Source organism: Ilyonectria robusta (assembly GCF_021365365.1).
Source record: "Ilyonectria robusta strain PMI_751 chromosome Unknown BGZ61scaffold_72, whole genome shotgun sequence".
NCBI lineage: Eukaryota > Fungi > Ascomycota > Sordariomycetes > Hypocreales > Nectriaceae > Ilyonectria > Ilyonectria robusta.
In genome coordinates this window covers 24,395-43,390 of record NW_025764506.1, presented here as the reverse complement: position 1 = coordinate 43,390, position 18,996 = coordinate 24,395, and the positions used below count along the sequence as shown (strand labels likewise).

The window sequence follows — 18,996 nt, the reverse complement described above, 5'->3', positions numbered from 1 at the left end:
ATGAGGGGAGTTGTGCCAGGAATACGATCCTTCCGAGGGCTTACTACAGCCTGTAGTTCCGGCTGAAGGAGGGAACGCAGGGTAGAACCGGATAACCAAAATCTCTTCGTCTTAGCCGCGAAGGCAGATGTGCCAGCGGACGCGAAGTCAGCTGGGAACGAGGACGACAAGGTCAGGCGGGCTGAGAGTGGTGGGAGCGGCTGACAGTCACCAATAGGGCTTCGCGAGAATGTGGCGGCACCATCAGACGGGAGATACAAATGAAACTCGTGTCGTCTTGAGAAGATCAAACGCGCGCAACATTCCGAGGGTTCGCTTGGAAGCCGAACAATAGTTTGACCCTCTTAGGAAGCGGGAAAGCACCTCTGGTGTCAGGTTGGAGTTCCAGGTCAAGACGAGCCGCTTGAGGGAGCAACACGAGCCTCTACAATCCTCTCGGGGCCACGAAAGACACACCAGCTGGTTCAACGGATGGGTGGCGTCCGTTCAGTCCGACACTAGATGTGCAGAATGGATTGGGCTCTAGTCTGTGCCCAATCTGTGCTCTCTTGAGGTTGGATGTTTCGCCGATTCGGTTTTTATTGCATTCTCATGCACATGCGTTGTGCTGAGATGCATATAGTCGGCATGGTGGGCCAATCAGTTACCAGTGTCAAGTATCGGCATGTCCTGAGCCAAATTCGGGGCAGCCGACATGACACGTAGCGAATTATCAAAGGCCAGCAGCCGCCGAGAACTTTTTGGTGGCTGCAGGTTCGGGCACGAAAGCAATTGATGAGAGGCCAGTAGAGGCTGCCAAACCGGGACTTTGCCGCTCCTCAAGTCATGGTACCGTAAGACGATGTGTGATGAAGCTGTGCCGTCTTGAAGGGAAGTTTGGTTTGGGGTAGGCAGGCCCTTCCAAGGCTGCATTGGCGGGACGAAACCGAGAAGAATGGGGCATTCGCCTTCGCTGGCCGAGCCACCCAAAACTTCTAGGTTCTCCGGCCATGCGCTCGACTGCATCTATTGGACGCAGCCTGGGCTGGAAGAATCGGGCGGTATTTGGCTGTGCGTTGGTATCGGGGGAAGTCGTGGTTCTCCTCGCTACGATGCCGTCATAGGTCTCTCGCCGCAAACTGCGCTCGACCGTGGCTCGGAGTATAGACGATGACTCCGGCGACCAGGTGCGCTTCTTGGCCCAGGGTATTCGGGATGGTGTTGCTTATGGTTTTGATAACCCGTTCAGCTCCGCTCGGCGATTGGCCACCCTTTTGATCATCGAAATGCCAGCGTCGGCCACAGGGCATTGTTGGCCTGAGCTAACAAGACTTACTTGGACTTCGCGACCAACACGGAGACGGCCGGTCGTCTGGGAAACCTAGGCGCAGTCACTCCAATTTATCTCCCCGCCTAGGCAAAGTACAAGACAGATGCCAGGGATTGATGTCCTGTCGTGGGGCAAGGAGTCATCGCGCAGGCTTGTCTTCTAAGCGAAATGCCCGATTCGCGTCCCGCCACCCTGGGGCCATCGAGCTTCAACGACCTCGGAACGCATGGACGGCACGATCAGGGGTCGGGAGTCATGCCGTACTGCAAGTCAAGGCTCGAACAGGTGCACTGGACACCGTCGTTCTCCCTCCCGCTTATCGTACAACAACCGAAAACGATCACAAATCGCAGACGAAAAAACCAGGGTGAAGAGGAGGCTGTAGGGCGACAGCCACAACAAAGAAATTTGGTTGCGGCGCAGCAGCCGCTGCAGCCTGCGAGAAATGACTGTGATATTCAGCTGGCATTCCCTGCTTTCCTCCCTCGCAACTTCTCATTTTCTCAGAGCCGCCACTCTTCTTCGGAGAATGCGTCACGCACAATTGTGATGATCTCCGCCGACCCGAGCTCCCTTTCCTATCGATTCTACAACGCATCGCTGATGAGGAGGTTGCGAGCGAAATTTCCATGGCGGAAGCAGCATCGGACTGGCGACAATTCACCGGAAATTCATCAACAGCAGGAGACAAGCCGCGGCCACGACCCGCCCAGTCCTCCACCGCGTCACGAGACAGACCTCGGGTCACCCTTTCAGAGCACTCTAGGTCCCTCCTTCCCGGACGGAGTTGAAGTTCTGCACGATTGCCGCGACGCCACGATTGACATCTGCTTTGTCCACGGTTTGACTGGCAATCGGGACAGCACCTGGACCGCTCATGGGCAGTCCAAGCCCTGGCCCGAGACGCTCCTGCCACCCAAGCTCAGCCGGGCTCGCGTACTCACATACGGCTACGACGCCTACATCGTGCGGAAATCGGTCGCATCGACAAATGGGCTAATCGACCATGCCACGAACCTCTTGAACGACCTGGCGACCGACAGAGCCTGTTCCAATGCGTCCTCTCGACCGCTAGTCTTTGTCGCCCACAGCCTAGGCGGCCTCGTCTGCAAGGAAGCCGTTCTTCTCTCCCGAAACAACCCCGAACCACATCTCCGGGGCATATTCGACTGCACCAAGGGCATCGTATTCCTGGGCACTCCTCACAGGGGATCCTGGATGGCCGACTGGGCCAAGATACCGGCTTCGGCCCTTGGGATCGTCAAGTCCATCAATAAGTCGTTATTAAATATTTTGGAGACAGACGACAAGTACCTGCAGTCCGTTCAAGATCGGTTTTGGTCTATGGTACGGGAACAGCAGAAGGCCGGCCGGGATCTCGAGGTTACGTGCTTCTTTGAAGAACTGCCCTTGCCTGGTGTCGGAAAAGTCGTCTCCAAAGACTCGGCTACCCTTGAAAGTTACAATGCGATCAGCATCCACGCCAACCATAGCAACATGGTCAAGTTTAGCTCCGTGGACGACAACGGATTCAAAAGACTACTTGGCGAGCTGATCAGATGGGAATCACAAATCAGGAATTCAGCTGCCAGTCAACCAACACGATCTATAGAAGGAGCACGGATAAAAAAGCCAGTCAACTCGTCCTTCAACAACTATGGGCCCGGCGACCAATTCAACGCTCCCAGCGGTACTCAGAACATCAGCAAAGGCATTGGTAACCAATTCCCTGGGGCTACTTTCTCTGGGACTGTGCAGTTTGGCTAAGGTATCCGCGAGCGGGGTTCTCGAGAGCAGGTGCCTGAAGATATCTGGGCAGAGGTCGATCAAGGAGGCTGCAAATCAAATCCAAGGCATATGCGTAATATATCACATTACCTTGCGATTCTTCGTTTGATTCATTTCCTTAGCCCTAACGCTGTCGAGGAACTGACTGTCCTCAAGCCTTGGTACCAAACGCACAATAACGCCCGCTCGCACTACCTAGACATCAAGACCCAGCTAACAACGGATGACATGCGAACCAGGCTTCCACCTTACGGTAGTACGAGGGGTTTTCCAACGTAGTCCTTCTCAAGTCGGATTGTTATTAAAAGGTCACAGATCCAGAGAAAGTAGCCCCAGGGAAGTGGTTGCCACTGCCTGTGCTCTTGTTCACGGTACCGCGAGGAGCGTTGAGCATGTCGCCAGAGCCAAAGTTGGTAAAGGTGTCACCGTCGGGCCCCTCTTTGGGCACGGACGGCTCCATCTTTGACAACTTCTCGATCGCATCACGCAATCCCTTGACTTGGTCTTCCATTTCTGTTTTGATCGCATCGTTCTCGGCCAGAGCACATACGCCATTCATCATCCCCATCATCAAAGCCTCCACCGTCCTTCCCTTGCCCTCTTGTCTCACGGCCTCTTGGTAACGCTCGAACCTCCAAGTCTCCGGTGCCTGGGCGACGGCGTTGAATATGCTCTTGGACAGCTCTGCGTTGCTATTGCACTCCTTCAGTGAGTCCATGGCGCCTTTGGGATCTCCGGCTAGATTGCGTCCGCCTAGTTGAGTTTTGGCGGTTTGGAGAGCCTTCCTGACCAAGAGCAGCCCTCGACTTGCTTCGTGAAAAGCCTCTCGGAGATCCTTGTCATCTTTGACATCGTTGTAGTGATTTTCGGCGGCCTTGAGAGTGGTGATCGTGCTCGAGATCAAGTCCGTGACGGTGGCTGCCATCCTTGGACGGAAGACGAGATCCAGGCTGTGAATATGCTTCGATGCTGCTATCGTATGGGACTCTTATTAGCTGTCGATATTTCTTCCCAAGAGTCAGGTATTTGAAGCCTACAAAGAATATTGCGAGAAGGCGACGTCACGGAATATATCAGAACCGACAGGATTGGCGAAGGGGAAAGGCAGAGCGCTTAGAGCGTTGAATAATAAATACGTCTGGCTTCCTACCCGTCTGTGGAAGGGTGCGGGCACCCTGCAGTATCGGGCATGCGCAATCTAGATTCTCATTTGCTTGGGTGGTTCACGTCTCAGAAATGTTGTTTGATCAACCGCCCTCTAATCCTGCAGCCACCAAAGAGTTATCGGCGGCTGCTGACCTTTGATAATTCGCTATACGTGTGATGTGGCTGCAGGGTGGCAGCACCGAATTGGCTCAGGACATGCCGATGCGAAAAATGGGCGCAGGCCGGAGCCCAATCCATTCTGCACATCTAGTTTCAGCTGGAACGGACCCCGTCCACCCGCTGCACCAGCTGGCGCATTTATCGTGGCCTCGAGCGACTCGTCTTCGTCTGACGCCCAGTCTGACGCCAGAGGTTCTTTCCCGCTTCCCAAATGTATCAAACTATTCTTTGGCTGGCGAGCGAAACCTCTACATGTACGCGTTTTGATCTTCTCAAGACGACCTGCGTCTCGTTTAGTATCCGGCTGTGCCATCAGATTTCGCGAAGCCCTATTGGCGACAGCTGGCCACCCCCAGCCTCCTCCCCGTGGTGACCGCCAACGAGTAAACCGACGGGCTGACCTCATCGTCCTCGCCGTTTCCAGGTGACTTCGCCTCCGCTAGCGTATCTGCCTCCTTCTCGGCGGAGATGAAGAGATTTTGGTAGTCTGGTTCTCACCCTGCGTTTCTTCTTTCAGCCAGACCTACAGGCCGTAGTGAGCCCTCGGATAGATCATACTCCTGGTGCAACTCCGCTTATCTTTCCGTCGTCCTCAGCCTTCTTCAACGGGTCTATCGTGCCTTAGACAATAGATAGAGCCACAGACGAGATATTTCCGCCACAGGAGCGGTCTCAGACTGGTGGGCTACAAGGCGAGATGGAACACGCTGGGCCCTCCTCCCAGAGCACACCCGTTATCGGCAACGGCGCTGGGGACCGACTTAGCGCTCCTGGCGGCACCGTGAACAAGAGCACAGGCACTGGTAATCACTTCACTGGGGCTAATTTCTCTGGACCTGTGTATTTTGGTAAGAACAGGCGTTTTCGACAGCATGGAGATTCTCAACTCACCATATCGTCCAGGCACAAAGGAACACTTCGATCCTTTACAAGAATGCTTAATATCGCTGGCTTTTCTAGAAATGGACAGTCGGTTCTACGATATCGATACCGCCGCACAGGGAACATGTGAGTGGCTACTTCGACACGAAATGTACACGAGCTGGGCTTCTCATGATCGAGCCCTGCTCTGGATCAAAGGGAAGCCCGGTTCTGGGAAGTCCACATTGCTGCAATACGCTCTGAAAAATGCCATGAAAAAACCCAACACTGGAAAGAGAGCCTTGATCCTCTCATTCTTCTTCCACGGTCGTGGTACTGAACTCCAAAGGACGCCGCTCGGCCTCTTCCGGGCGCTCCTTCACCAGCTCCTCAGCCGGGTCCCTGACGCACAGCCGGACCTCGTGGCCCACTTTCAACAACAGTGCGAAACTCGTGGCAAGCCGGGTGAGGGGTGGCAGTGGCATCCGCGTGAGTTACAGCGCTTCTTCGAGTCGTCGCTTCTGAAGGTCTTGAAGACTCGCCCATTCTGGTTATTTATCGACGCCCTGGACGAATGTGGCGAGAAGATTGCGGTCAAGCTAGTCGAGGAGTTCAAGTCCTTGCTCCAGAGGCTCCCGTCCATCGGGTTGAAGCACATTCACATCTGCTTCACTTGTCGTCACTACCCGATTCTGCCAGACCTAGATGGTACGCTCCAAATATGCACAGAAAAAGAAAACAGGGAAGATATATCGACTTTCGTGCAAGACAAGCTCTCTTCGTTCCGTGGACGAACATCATCTACGATTCCAGAATTGATCACGAACCGCGCCGATGGCGTTTTCATGTGGGCGTGGCTTGTGGTGAAGCAAGTTCTGGTCCTCGAGCGAGAGGGTGCCGGACCAACAGGGATTGAGGCCAAAATCCGTTTAGTCCCTCAGGAGCTGGATGACTTATACCGCGAACTCATCCGAAACATGGGCTCCGACTCTCTAAAACTCATCCAATGGATCTGCTTTGCCACGCGGCCTTTGTCACGAGACGAATTGCGATGGGCCATGCTTGTCGACGCCGATTGCCCACACCAGTCATTGTACGAATGCCAGAGCGCAGGGGATTACATATCCGACGATGACCGGATGAAGAGGCGAGTTCAGGCACTCAGCCACGGCCTTGCCGAGGTCATGTCAGATACGAATGTTGTCCAGTTCATCCACCAGTCCGTCAAGGATTTTTTCGTCGATAAGGGCCTATTGGCTCTGGATAAGTCCGCTAATACCGACCTTGTAGTTAGAGTCGCACACCGTCGGCTTTCTAGGACCTGCATACGCTACTTGGCGATGGAGGAGATCGGTCGGGCAGCAAGTCACGAGTGTTACCGCTTAAGATCTAAGTTTCCTTTCCTGTATTACGCCACGACCTCATGGGTGGCGCACACGAAGCAAAGTGATGCTAGAAGTATCCCTCAAGAGGATCTTCTGGACTATTTTGCATGGCCATCAAACTCTCTTATAGAACGATGGGTGTGTATTTACAGAATATTGGGGAGATATTCTGATGACTGTCCGCCAGAAGGGACTAATCTTGTACACGTTATGTCGAGGTATGGAGTGGTAGGAGCGTTGTATGCCATTTTAAACAGGGCAGACCAAGTTAGCATTAATATCGACGCCAAAGATTCGAATGGCCAGACGCCACTGTCGTGGGCCGCCAGGGGGGGGGCATGAGGTGGTCGTTCAACTACTGCTAAAGACGGGTAAATTCGACGTCGCTCAGTGGCCCAAAGCCGTCGTGCGGATCCTGATGCTCGCGACCGGCAAAGCCGACATCGACACAAAGGATAGGAACGGCCGGACGCCGCTGTTGTGGGCCGCCGTGAACGGGCACGAGGCCGTCGTGCGGCTGCTCCTCGACCGGGGCGCCCACGCCGAGGCGGTGGACCAGATGGGCCGGACGCCGCTGCGGTGGGCCGCCGAGAACGGGCACGAGGCCGTCGTGCGGCTGCTCCTCGACCGGGGCGCCCACGCCGAGGCGGCGGATCAGTGGGGCCGGACGCCGCTGTTGTGGGCCGCCGAGAACGGGCACGAGGCCGTCGTGCGGCTGCTCCTCGACCGGGGCGCCCACGCCGAGGCGGTGGACCAGATGGGCCGGACGCCGCTGCGGTGGGCCGCCGAGAACGGGCACGAGGCCGTCGTACGGCTGCTGCAAGTCCATATTGCTCAACCTTCGTCGACTATGTTGCCTTGACCTCCACCCCACCCCAGTGGGGCCTACTGGAAACTGCGTAAGTAAAGTCATTCCGAATATTGGAGATACCCATGAGTAATTCAAGTCGATTAGTTTCCCTCAGTGTTGGTCCGATTTTGCTATTGATATATGCAATTACCCAGCGTCACGAGCAGTGCCTCAGGATATTCGATCAGGAAACGTCTCTCAGTGTTTGCGCCGAAATTTGCCGGCAACATCCTGGCCTCCGCTGAGCATTGACACTTTGAACTTCCTGGTTGATCAAGAATGGCAGCGTCTTCTCAAAATGGTCTGATATAACACCCCGTATGCTTCTAAGGCGCTCAGCTTTGAATTGCGGACAAGTAGCCTCCATGTGTTTTCAGTTTCCTCTTCGTCCCTTAACACCTCAAGTACCAGCGCTTGCCTTTTCCCCGATCCCACAGGTGGGCCCAATCCGTTCCCATCCTGTCCACACTGTAATCCGGCGTAAGTGCAATCCTTCTGGCGGAATGGTTTACGCTAACCTTGACCCAGGCTCACTTAGTTGGATTCTTCCAGTGCGCCATATAGATATAGCCACACAGAAACGGGTGTGCGAGAGACGGTATATCTTGCTCAGGCGGCTCAAACGAAGCCCTCCGTAGATGGATCGTGTGTGGTCTGGGGTAGATGTGCTCCGTGTTAAGCTACCTGACGAAGATCCTCCAGGCGGGCCACGCTACTTCGGCCGGATGCAGGTGCTTTCCTTGGCCATCCGGAAGTCGCTCTCCTGCGAGTTCCAAAGGAGTCCATGTGCGCACTTTCAGGTGCCCTGTCCCGATCCGACGTCCGCCTTGAAGCTGTGCGATTGGGACAGGCCATCGGAAGGAAAACTGCAAAGAGGACGTTCGAGACTAGGCCGCACTGAGGTTACGCAGTCGGGGCTTCGCAGTGTCCGATACGTCGAAGTAGAAGGTTAGTAACACTACCACCTGAATCTAAGACGCTGCTCTGAGGCTACTTAGGACTCCGTAGACTTGACCACATAATGCGAGCACTCGTAGGTTTCTTTGAGACCAGGTAGTAAACACAGGTGGGCGAGGAATTCTCTTTTTACCTCACATCAAACCATTAGAAGTGGCCTCCTTGCGTCAGGTTCGTTCTCATTCTACGCAAGGCGACGGACGGATGGATGTGGCCGAGGCCGGCCGTATGTGAGGCTACCGGTTGCTCCGTTAGCCGGTAGTCTCTTCATTGGCTTACTAAGTTCGGCTTCGTCCGCCGCGTCGATGTCTTTGGACTCAACCTCCTGAGACCGAGGAGCAGGACCAGGGGTCCAATGTGAGCGTTGGACTTGATCCGTGCAACGACTGCATGGCGACGGACGATTCTTGAATGCGTTCTGTTCTCTTGCTGCCGTCGTTAGATGCGCTTCGCTCTGCCTGAAATGGACCCCGCGATGCCCGTGCCGCCCCTCGCTCTTGCTGGCTCACCTGTGGCTTTATCCTCAGCACATTCTCTATGCCCCCACGTTGATCGGCCCAGGAACTGGCCGAAAGCGCCTCAAGGGTCATCCCCTCGCATTGCGGCCATCCTCCGAGTCCATGACGTGTCAGGTGGCCTTGGTCGCGGAAGCAAATCCGATGCTCAACAGCCAGTCGCTTGTCCACGACCCAGTCAGACCCAACCGGATAGAGACCCGCGCCAGTGATGTTAATTCCCCCCACCCCGACCTGTTATCTTTCCGTTGTTCCCGCCGTCAACATCGACGACGATGTCGAGGGCGCGCAAGCCCACGCATGTCCGCCCAAACCTTCAATGACGGTCGAGCGCCCTTTCGCACAGGAACAATATGATGGCGGATTTTGTAAAGTGAAGCGGAACAGGATCGAACAAAGCTCTTGGTCGTGAATGGTCGTGAAAGGTCGGAGAGGAGAGACTGTTGGTCGTCCTCCGCAAGCGGAATAGCTGCAAGCACCGTCATGGTTCCATCGTCTCGGTTGGGTGGCGTGCGTCGGAAGTGATGCCTTCCGGCAGCTCAAGGAACATCGCGTGCGTGCTCGAGTGTCTCTACCAGAGTATCGCAATCGCTGGAGCCGTTGTCGGGGTCTACATCTGCTGTGGTCAATAAGCATTCTGTGGTAGTTGACAAAAGACGTGGCGAAAGATGCCTTCACTCAGTGAGCAATCGAATCGTAGTCAATTAGGATGCAAGAGAAGTCAATAGTCGATGGTCCTGGTTATGGAAATGTCCTTTCAAGATGAGGAAAGATAAAGTGTTAGACGAGAATGCAAGCGACGCGTTCAAAACACGCGTTCAAATTACGCAACCACCGTGACGTGACGGAGAAGCCAATCAAGTGAGGCAATGCGCGATCGCAGAAATTGATTACGTCTAAGCCTCACGCTAAGACCTGCGTGGATGCCTGGCTCACCCTGAAGGGTGGGGCGGGTGAGCCAGCTCCGGCAGAGCTCACCCGGCTCCGCTGGGTCGCGCGATTGGCTCGACGGCAAGAGCAAAATACACATCTTCATGAGAATCCCACATATCAAGCCTCCTCATTGGAAAACCCTCTAGGGATAAAAAACCAGCGAGTACAAGCGGCGACTGGTGTTTGTCAATCCGTTCCCGTGGCTCCGCCGGTTGAGCTCGTGTACGGTTATATGATCAAGCTTGTTGCCCCCTCTCTCACAGATAGAGACTATCAGAGATAGCAGCTATTAGAGATTGAGGGTCCAAGCCCCTAGTCCAGCAGGCCCGAAGGCCAGAGGCTAGGTCGCTGTCGACATTCGTCGCCATGACGGTCGTAGTAAGGTCGTGAGGGTCCTTAGGAGCTTGCGGATCTGCTGGGCAGCGTGCGCTCGCACAGCGTAGGTGGTTGTAGACGCAGGTCCAATCCAGTGCCTTCCCAGGCTGCCTGCAGTGCAGGCTCACGAGTAGGCAGCCTCACTGGTCGTTGCATCTTATTGTCGGTGGTGGTGGTTTCGAGCTCGGGAGCAAAAAACGCGCATTTTTTCCTCTCTGTTAGGGCAAAGATGGGTCGTAGCTAAGATTTAGGTGCGTTTTTTGCTGCACGACTAGGCTGTCGGACCCCTGCCTTAACAGCCGACTAACAGCCAGTGCCAAGGAAAAAATAAATTGAGGGGAAGGTGGGTGGTTCAGCTGCTCCTCGAGAATGGGGCTGACATCACGGTTGCGACTGAGGATGGATGGACGCCGCTGAACTCAGCCTCTGATAGTGGACACGTCGAGGTAGTCAAGCTGCTCCTTGACAAGGGGGCCGACGTCACGGTCCCAAGCAACAACAGATGGACACCATTGAATGCAGCATCATCGAATGGACATAGTGAAGTGGTCAAGCTGCTCCTCGAGAAGGGGGCCGACGCTAAGGTTGCGACCAAGGACAGAGTGGCACCGCTCCATCGAGCATCATCGAATGGACACGTCGAAGTGGTCAAGCTGCTTCTCGAACACCCTGATATTGAAGTCACTAGCAAGGACGGCCAAGGTCGCACAGCGTTATTTGTCGCCGCCAGGCAGGGACATCATGAAGTGGTGCAAGTACTACTTGCCAACGGTCCTTCCGCGTCAAATGTCAAGGACTGGTATGGTACGACACCTTTATTCGCCGCATCGAGAAACGGCCATACCAAGACGGTAGAGTTTTTGCTCGCCGCCGACGATGCCTGTGTTGATTCGCAAGATGGGTTTGGCCGAACTTTAATCTGGTGGGCCAGGCGAGTGGAAACCCTGAACTCCACCATCTTCTCCTCCATCATGCCGAAAGGGCAGGCACCCAAATCAGCGCCGACGACACTGTCATGAAGAGCAGTCCGGTAACGTTCGATCAGAACTCACGTTGGTGTGAAGCCTGTACATTATGCATCCCGGTTGGCTGCATGTACTACTCTTGCGAAATTTGCGATGGCGGCAACTTCGATATCTGCCTGGAGTGCTCTGAGATTGGCATAAAGTGCCGCGCTGGTTCTCACGCGTTGGTGCGACATGAGCCAGACGATACTGTCGATGGTGGCTAGCACAGGGCCCTGCGACTAAGCAGACTGGATTGTCCCTCGCTGCAGACCTAGACAAGGTCCCGTTGGTTTTCTACCATAACTCTCGAAATTTTACTCACCGTATGTGCCCCATTATAAAGCGTGTGTGCATCAAGTTAACGACGTGATCTTTCAAGATTCAGTCCATACCCGCGAATTATAATCGAACACAACCTCCCACATCAGAACGCAAGCTACACACTCCATCACCCTGGATGAACTATCTATTAACCGGAATGAGCATAGCTTACTTGGCGTCGGAATCGCGGGGTGCATGCCTGGCTGCTGTGCAACCATTCCCTGAACGAAACCTACGACGACTCAATCCAAAAGAGGTCGACCGACACCTGCGATTGGATCTGGACTCGGCCCCTGTATCTCCACTGGCTCTCAAACGACTTCCCATCCTGTCGACGATACTCCTAGAATATGTCGCTGTATCCGCTCGGACGTCTTCGGGCAAAATCCTATATTCGGAGAAGTCCAGGCCGCCCCGTCCGTCAGAGCCTGGCGGATTTCTGGCTCGTCGCGGCTGACGATCATCACCCGGGTCGCTGTGTTTGCAACCGCCTGCTTGATCGTTTCCAGAAACCTCTCCACTGATTCGCCCCCGGTAGCGCGCTGGTTCTCATGCATCGAGGTGCATTCGTCCAGCCCATCCAAGATGAACGTCCATCCAGCAACTGCCCGGACAAGGTCTTGGAAGAGCTTGACGATGGTCGCTCGCGTTGCGACCGGTTCTTCCTGGACTCCCCATCGCTCGCGGACCAAGTGGAACGTGTCAGCATCGCCGGACACGGCCTGGGACAGCCATGACCGGATCGCCACAACTTGCTTGAAGAGGGGGCACTTAGCCTCAGGCAAAAGACACCTAGAGGTGGTCAAAGTGCTTCTAGAAAAGGGAGCTGACGTTGCGGTTACAGACGAACTAGGATGGACGCCGCTTAAGTTTGCCTCAGAAAATGGTCACTTAGATCATCCTCCTCGCTCTAGACTGGCCTCGACCTGTCTTGACGTCCTCGAGTTGCTACCTGGAGAGCATTCGGCACAGGCAGAAAGAGATCAGTAAGGACACGGATATCTTCAGAGGAGCAGATGCCCCCCCGTATTCTTATGGACGGTAGATCATCCCTGTGTGTTAAGTCAAGATGATGTTGGATTGAGACCTCGTGTGGCGGCATACTAAGCGGGATCTACATAATCCTCTAATATATCAATATCCGGATGCATAAAAACCCCTCACAAGAAAAGAGGGGGCCGGAGGCATCCTAGATCAAGACAATCATCAGATTTGGGATCCACCCTCTATTGAACACTATCCCTGTGATCGAATTGACCGTACGGTATCCAACAGATGATTAAAAGGAATTACTTCCAGGTCACTGTCAGGCTGTGGTGAGCTCACATTAGGCACTTGGGCATTTCGAGGAGATCGTTCCTACTTCCTCCTTAACTCAGTATGAAAGTGCACCTGAAGGATTCCCACATTCCGTCCTGGCAACAACTGCGTAAACTCGGCCCCAATCCTCCAAAGGCCATCCTCCGCGGCCCTGGACTCCATCAAGCTGTAGGGCCCTATTTTAAACGAGCTCCGGATATATTTGACATCTACCAAAGGTGTGCTAGGATCTCGTACGATGCTTGAGCTTTGTAGAGTAATGAACCTGTAGACTCTCGACAGACCGCCCCGGATAGGCCACACTGAACCGCTGGTGAATCTCAGGCCACGCCAGCATCTCCCTACCCTAGCATCGGTGAACACTCATCCTCTGATCAAGCGATTGGAGCGAGACCTTCGAGGGCTACGTCAAGGGTCGGAAAATTACAAAGAGGCCCGCCGCAAGCTGAGAAACGAGAAACAGAACCTAAAGAGGGCACTCAAGCAGCAGATCCGAGACGAATGGACTGCTGAGCAGGCGGTTGACGATATTGAGCGACAATTGCAAGGTATTGGATTCGCTAAGCAGGCGGCCGTGGACACGTCCTCTCGACCTCAGCGACCGGCTCAAAAGCGACTGGTGGAAGCACTCACCGCTCCCCTTAGCGACACGCTCGAAGGCCAGTTTCGGCGGAGAGACAACGCTATCAACGCGGTCAGTGCGTATTGCGTCGTCGAAGAAGGGCCAACCGTCCGCCGCACAAACACATCGTCAGCATACCCCAGCAGGCGTGCCGCCATTGGCGAGCCTCCAGCCGAGAGCTGTCTGCATGTGGCGCTGATGTCAGTCTTCGTCAAGACAAAGCAGGAGAGACCGAGAAGATGCTTCATATGTGTCGGCAAGGCACTCACCTTAGCGGGCGATGATGGAGCTGTCCAGGATCTCATCCACGAGTTCTACACTTCTGGTGACTTGACTAAGCACCTTCGACGCAAACACTTGTCGAATCTGCGGGACGGCGACAAGATCCAGTGCCATGTTTGCGACATGTCACTTGACCACAAAATGCACCTCAAGAACCATGCTCTGCGAGTACACGGAACCGTGCCTTAACGCTTCACTTGAGGTCCTTGCCACTAGTGGAGGACATGACTGTGCACCTTGGCTGCACTCAACAAGTGTATCATGGGCGGTCTTCGTTTAAGGTTTTAGTATAGACGGTTCAATATCTGACTTCATTATTCCCTCGGTCATTAGTATAGACTTGTTTGAGCATCAAATTATTGCTTGTTTTAGATGAGATGAGCTAGAATTAAAGCTGACATTCCTTAAACTCGCGTGGCCAATTCCGGCCACTCACCTAAAGTTGCTAATGATTGTGTCGTGTATGGATGGCCTGGGCCAAGCAGTCGTTGTCGATGAAGAACGCACTTCCTCATCAGAGCCAGCACGTCTCCAGAACGCCTTGATGCTTCCAAGTATAGGCAAGATTGTTCTTGCTGTTCAGCATATCGTGATGCTCCTCATACCCCATGTCAAGGAGTGGAAGATTTCGTGTCCGAGGCCGTCTTGGAGCAGCACCTACAAGAACCAAGTCGCCATCCTATTACCTGAGATGTCACACGTTTGGCAATGCCTCGTCGGTTGCGGCAGCATGCGCACATCTCCTCGTAATATCATGTCGCCTGTAGTTTCGGCGTCGATTTGCCACCTAGAGAAACAATCCATCACTACTGCAGCGCATTCGATACGTCAGAACAGCTCAGTCGACATGTGCCGATGCGCAACACGTGTAGTTTGGGCAGAGCGTCTTCCGATTCCTCATATTCAGTGGCCGTGAGCATCAATCCAGTTAGAATCGGAGGCTGTCACTAGAATCTAGCAGAGTAGTTCCAGCATTCGAGAAACGTTGACTAATAACAATTCTTCCATTTGTCTAGCATTGATTTGCCACTTCCGAGGTATATAAGCGAGGGCGGGGAGCAGGAGGAGGGCGAGGGCGGGGAGCAGGGCGAGGGCGGGGAGCAGGAGGTGGGCGGGGTGGTGGTTAACGTGTTATCTCAGCAGCCGCGCCACCGCCTCGTGCCCGTTCCCGGCGGCCCGCGAAAGCGGCGTCGGCGCCCTTCTCTCTCAGCAGCTTGACGACGGCCTCGTGCCCGTTCTCGACGGCCCGCGAAAGCGGCGTCTGACCATACTCCTCATCCTTGGCCTCGACGTCGGCGCCCTTGTCGAGCAGCAGCTTGACGACGGTCTCGTGCCCGTTCTGGGCGGCCAGCGAAAGCGGCGCCCCACCATAATACTTATCCTTGGCCTCGACGTCGGCGCCCTTCTCGAGCAGCAGCTTGACGACGGCCTCGTGCCCGTTGTGGGCGGCCAGCCACAGCGGCGTCCCACCATACTGCCCGTCCTTGGCCTCGACGTCGGCGCCCTTGTCGAGCAGCAGCTTGACGACGGCCGCGTGCCCGTTGTGGGCGGCCAGCGACAGCGGCGTCTGACCACCATACTCCCTCGAGTCGACCTCGGCGCCCTTGTCGAGCAGCAGCTCGACGATAGCCTCGTGCCCGTTCTGAGCGGCCCGCCATAGTGGCGTCTGGCCATACTTATCATTGGCCTCGGCGTCGGCGCCCTTCTCGAGCAGCAGCTTGACGACGGCCTCGTGCCCGTTCTGGGCGGCCTGCGATAGCGGCGTCCCACCATACCTGTCGCCCTTGGCCTCGACGTCGGCGCCCTTGTCGAGCAGCAGCTTGACGACGGCCTCGTGCCCGTTCTGGGCGGCCAGCGATAGCGGCGTCCCACCATACCTGTCGCCCTTGGCCTCGACGTCGGCGCCCTTGTCGAGCAGCAGCTTGACGATGGCCTTGTGCCCGCTCTGGGCGGCCCACCAAAGCGGCGTCCGACCATCAACCCTATCCTTGGCCTCGACGTCGGCGCCCTTCTCGAGCAGCAGCTTGACGACGGCCTCGTGCCCGTTCTGGGCGGCCCACCAAAGCGGCGTCCCACCGTACCTGTTGTTCTTGTCCTTCGCCTCGACGTCGGCGCCCTTGCCGAGCAGCAGCTTGACGACGGCCGCGTGCCCGTTCTGGGCGGCCCACCAAAGCGGCGTCCCACCGTACCTGTTGTTCTTGTCCTTCGCCTCGACGTCAGCGCCCTTGTCGAGCAGCAGCTTGACAACGGCATTATGTCCAAAATACGACGGTACCATAAGATCCGTAAAATACGGGATAGTCCACCTATCTATAGTCTTCCAATAGATTCTAAACCATGCCGAGTAGCTCTTCGAATCTGGATCACAAATTCTCAGAGCGGGAGGTACAAGGGCAGCGTCATCGATGATATCGGCCTCGCGGAAGTGAGCGCCCCAAGTTTTGGCCGAGTAATCTAAGAAGGCGTGGCTATCGACGGAGTGGCCGGCTTCTACATTCGCATCTGTCGGAAGGCTAACGTCGGAGTTAAAGAAGTTCAGATAACGCACGCAGAGCTCTGCAAGAACGGCGTGTGCGTGGCGGGTAGTGATGGAGTGATGCCAGTGTAGCTCTGACGGAACAGTTGCAGGCGACGCCAAATCTGCGAGGAGAAACTCGCGAGCAGTTTGATGAAGGAAATAAATCTTGCCGTGATGGGTTGAGACGAACAATCCACACCAAGATCTGAGATTTAACTTGAAGTCCATTTCTTTCTCCAGGTCGAGGTCGTGAAAAGACTGTGATGTGTTGTCTATATTCATGGCAATGTTCATTTCCGAGAGTGTTAGCGGTCGACTCGCGGCCAAGATGATACTCAAGGCCTTTCGAACTATCGGGTCTTCCTTAGACTTGCTAAGAATTCGATCATATGCCTCATTGATACTCCTCGGAAGTGTTGCAATGGAGGACTCAACTCCCTTTGGTGTCTTTTTAAAGTCTTCTTTCTCTAAGTAGTCAAATACAAGGTATACCCAGAGATAAGTGCGGTGGGTAGTCTCCTGTAGTCTTTTCTCCAGGTGGCTCTCAGTTTGGGGCGAGAGGCGCTTCTTCTCCGACAGCTGATTGACCCGGTGCGTAATGACGCGATTCACCTCCTTACTGATGGCTTCCGACTCTTCCTCTCCTGGTATACGGATATTTGGAAAAGCGCCCAATAGGCCGTGGAACTCGGACACGATCTGCTCGTACGGGCGGCACGTTAGAAGATACTTCAACTTGCCATGGCCCAACTGTTGGCCACGGGATTGGCTCCTCACATTCCGCATCAGGTCCGCAAACTCCGATTCGGCACATTCGTCCAGGGCATCAAGGACCATGATTACGGGTCCTGCTTGGGGATCTTTTATAGCGTTCCGTAGAATCTCCCACAGCGATTCTGTAGAGTTGATCAATCCTTGCCCATCCTTGCGGAATTGTGGCAAGGCATGCTCGATCAGAGACGGCTTCTGAGAGAAGAGTTGGTGAAGCAGTGCGCAAAGTGCTTGCCGGACAGTGCTCTGGTCTTGGTCTTTGAAGAAGAAGTAGCAGATGGTTGTCGATCGTGGCAGGCCATGGTCGATCAGGTACTTGGCCAACACCGACTTTCCACAGCCAGGATCCGCCGTGACTAGCAAGGGCCCAGACTCCTGTTTCAACCAGCTCTGGAAATGCTTGTGTTTGAGTAACCACAGGCAGGTACCTTCAACCCTTTCTTCCACTCGGCCTTTGTACCACTCGTACGTGGCGTCGCTGCCGTCAGTTGTGAGGCGGAACAGCTGGTGACACTTTTGTTTTTCTTTTTCTTTTTCTTTTTGTTCGTCTTTGGACAGTCTCTCCTTGGCGAGGTCTTTCTGGGCCTGGAGCTGCTCTTTTGTAAGGTCGCGGTTCTCTTCTGCAACCTCATGGTGTCGTTTTGCAACGTCCAGGTGCTCTTCCGCAACTTCATGGAGGCCTGTACATAGGATTAACATGTATTGATCGTATTATTCTAAGACCTTGGAATTACCGGATAGAATATCGCCAATCTTCTTCTCAGCCTCAACCTTGTTTGGGGCGATCCGATATAAAAGATCTTTCGCATAGGCAGCCGCCGCCATTGCTGCATATCCTTGCCACTCCTTGTTTTTATGCGAGTCCGAGTAGTCGCATATACCGCGAATCACAAGACACGGAAAGTGATTCATCAGGCCTGCTGCTTCCATTTCAAAACACAGAACGTCCTTCTCCGTTGCAAGCCTATCCCGAACTAAAGCGTCCTTCATCAACTGGTTTGCTGAAGCAATCAGGCCGTAATGAATTGCCGGATTATCGTCATGTTTCGTCCGTTCGCGCCGCGGTACCAGATTTGATGGGTCATTAGCACAGAATGCTGCGCAGCCCCTCGAGTCGCAAGTAACTTCGGCCTTAAATAGCCTATCAGTTTCTGGCGGCGGTCGCTTGTATCCTTGTCGTTGTAGCCTCGGACTCTTCTCGAGAACGTCGTTGATAGCCTCTTCAAGCTGATGCCCCTTCCTCTCGTACTTGGCCTGGATTCCCGTCAACGCAGTTCGCAGAGTTGTCGGGGGCTGGTTCAAAAACCCCGTGTGTTGAAAGGCCTGGTCCTGGATCGTCTTGCCAAAGTCGTACTGGAACACCCCGCCCTCGCCGTCACGAGGTGCGCTGATCACAATGTCGCCCAGACGAATGTCGTGCTTCTCACTTGGTGCACCGCCGCCAATGCCGACCATTAAACCTATTCTGATATTGGGGAAGCTGTGCAGCATGTTCGTCGCTACACTGGCCGCGGAAGACGTTCCGTATTCACCATCGGGCAACACAGCGATGACGACGTTATGCTTCCCAAGTCTACCCAATGTGTAGTCGTTGGTATCGTTTGGTGACACAAACTCCGGTACTTCGTGCTCCTCGTCGAGAAATTCTTGTGCGGCAACATACTCCGTCCTTATAGCGCAGATCCACCCGACGGTGTAGTCATCATTTGCCTTTCGCCCAGGAGCGTCGGCTGCTGGTGTTCTCGCATCATCAAAAGCTGGCTTCCTCCTCTTTGTGGCACGAGTTGCAGCACCTTGGTTGTTTCGCTTCAGCATTTTCTATGGTGTAATCCTCAGAAGGGCGAACCCGAATTGAC

The 18,996-nt window shown here is 54.6% G+C and overlaps 9 protein-coding genes across 9 annotated transcripts; 7 read left to right on the top strand and 2 right to left on the bottom strand.

The window, feature by feature from the left end:
- Positions 1–1,912: 1,912 nt before the first annotated feature.
- BGZ61DRAFT_374392 (Alpha/Beta hydrolase protein) lies at positions 1,913–3,076 on the top strand (the record flags this gene model as incomplete). Its single annotated transcript, XM_046242332.1, has 1 exon — positions 1,913–3,076. The coding sequence occupies one exon, from the start codon at positions 1,913–1,915 to the stop codon at positions 3,074–3,076; it is 1,164 nt and encodes a 387-aa protein (XP_046093946.1).
- A 161-nt stretch (positions 3,077–3,237) lies between these two features.
- On the bottom strand, positions 3,238–4,248 carry BGZ61DRAFT_214887 (uncharacterized protein). The gene is made up of 2 exons (XM_046238048.1): positions 4,135–4,248; positions 3,238–4,069 (listed from the first exon to the last, which is right to left on the bottom strand). The coding sequence occupies exon 2, from the start codon at positions 4,020–4,022 to the stop codon at positions 3,399–3,401; it is 624 nt and encodes a 207-aa protein (XP_046093945.1). The 5' UTR covers positions 4,023–4,069; positions 4,135–4,248; the 3' UTR covers positions 3,238–3,398.
- An 863-nt stretch (positions 4,249–5,111) lies between these two features.
- On the top strand, positions 5,112–7,937 carry BGZ61DRAFT_575017 (uncharacterized protein). The gene is made up of 3 exons (XM_046256175.1): positions 5,112–5,271; positions 5,327–6,983; positions 7,328–7,937. The coding sequence occupies exons 1-3, from the start codon at positions 5,121–5,123 to the stop codon at positions 7,608–7,610; spliced, it is 2,091 nt and encodes a 696-aa protein (XP_046093944.1). The 5' UTR covers positions 5,112–5,120; the 3' UTR covers positions 7,611–7,937.
- On the top strand, positions 7,931–8,696 carry BGZ61DRAFT_468284 (uncharacterized protein). The gene is made up of 3 exons (XM_046247866.1): positions 7,931–8,074; positions 8,112–8,450; positions 8,615–8,696. Exon 2 carries the CDS (start codon positions 8,183–8,185, stop codon positions 8,348–8,350), a length of 168 nt encoding a protein of 55 aa, XP_046093943.1. The 5' UTR covers positions 7,931–8,074; positions 8,112–8,182; the 3' UTR covers positions 8,351–8,450; positions 8,615–8,696.
- BGZ61DRAFT_468281 (uncharacterized protein) lies at positions 8,697–9,288 on the top strand. Its single transcript, XM_046247865.1, has one exon. It carries the CDS (start codon positions 8,919–8,921, stop codon positions 9,201–9,203), a length of 285 nt encoding a protein of 94 aa, XP_046093942.1. The 5' UTR covers positions 8,697–8,918; the 3' UTR covers positions 9,204–9,288.
- A 1,358-nt stretch (positions 9,289–10,646) lies between these two features.
- On the top strand, positions 10,647–10,859 carry BGZ61DRAFT_323074 (ankyrin repeat-containing domain protein; the record flags this gene model as incomplete). Its single annotated transcript, XM_046238962.1, has 1 exon — positions 10,647–10,859. A coding segment is annotated over one exon (213 nt), but the record flags the coding sequence as incomplete, so codon positions are not given.
- A 2,148-nt stretch (positions 10,860–13,007) lies between these two features.
- Positions 13,008–14,040, top strand: BGZ61DRAFT_541729 (uncharacterized protein; the record flags this gene model as incomplete). The annotated part of the gene is made up of 2 exons (XM_046255083.1): positions 13,008–13,165; positions 13,230–14,040. 2 exons carry the CDS (start codon positions 13,008–13,010, stop codon positions 14,038–14,040), a joined length of 969 nt encoding a protein of 322 aa, XP_046093940.1.
- A 161-nt stretch (positions 14,041–14,201) lies between these two features.
- BGZ61DRAFT_468271 (uncharacterized protein) lies at positions 14,202–14,922 on the top strand. The gene has a single exon (XM_046247864.1). The coding sequence runs from the start codon at positions 14,300–14,302 to the stop codon at positions 14,765–14,767; it is 468 nt and encodes a 155-aa protein (XP_046093939.1). The 5' UTR covers positions 14,202–14,299; the 3' UTR covers positions 14,768–14,922.
- An 829-nt stretch (positions 14,923–15,751) lies between these two features.
- Positions 15,752–18,955, bottom strand: BGZ61DRAFT_374430 (uncharacterized protein; the record flags this gene model as incomplete). The annotated part of the gene is made up of 2 exons (XM_046242333.1): positions 15,752–17,767; positions 17,864–18,955. Coding segments are annotated over 2 exons (3,108 nt in total), but the record flags the coding sequence as incomplete, so codon positions are not given.
- Between the last annotated feature and the right edge of the window lie 41 nt (positions 18,956–18,996).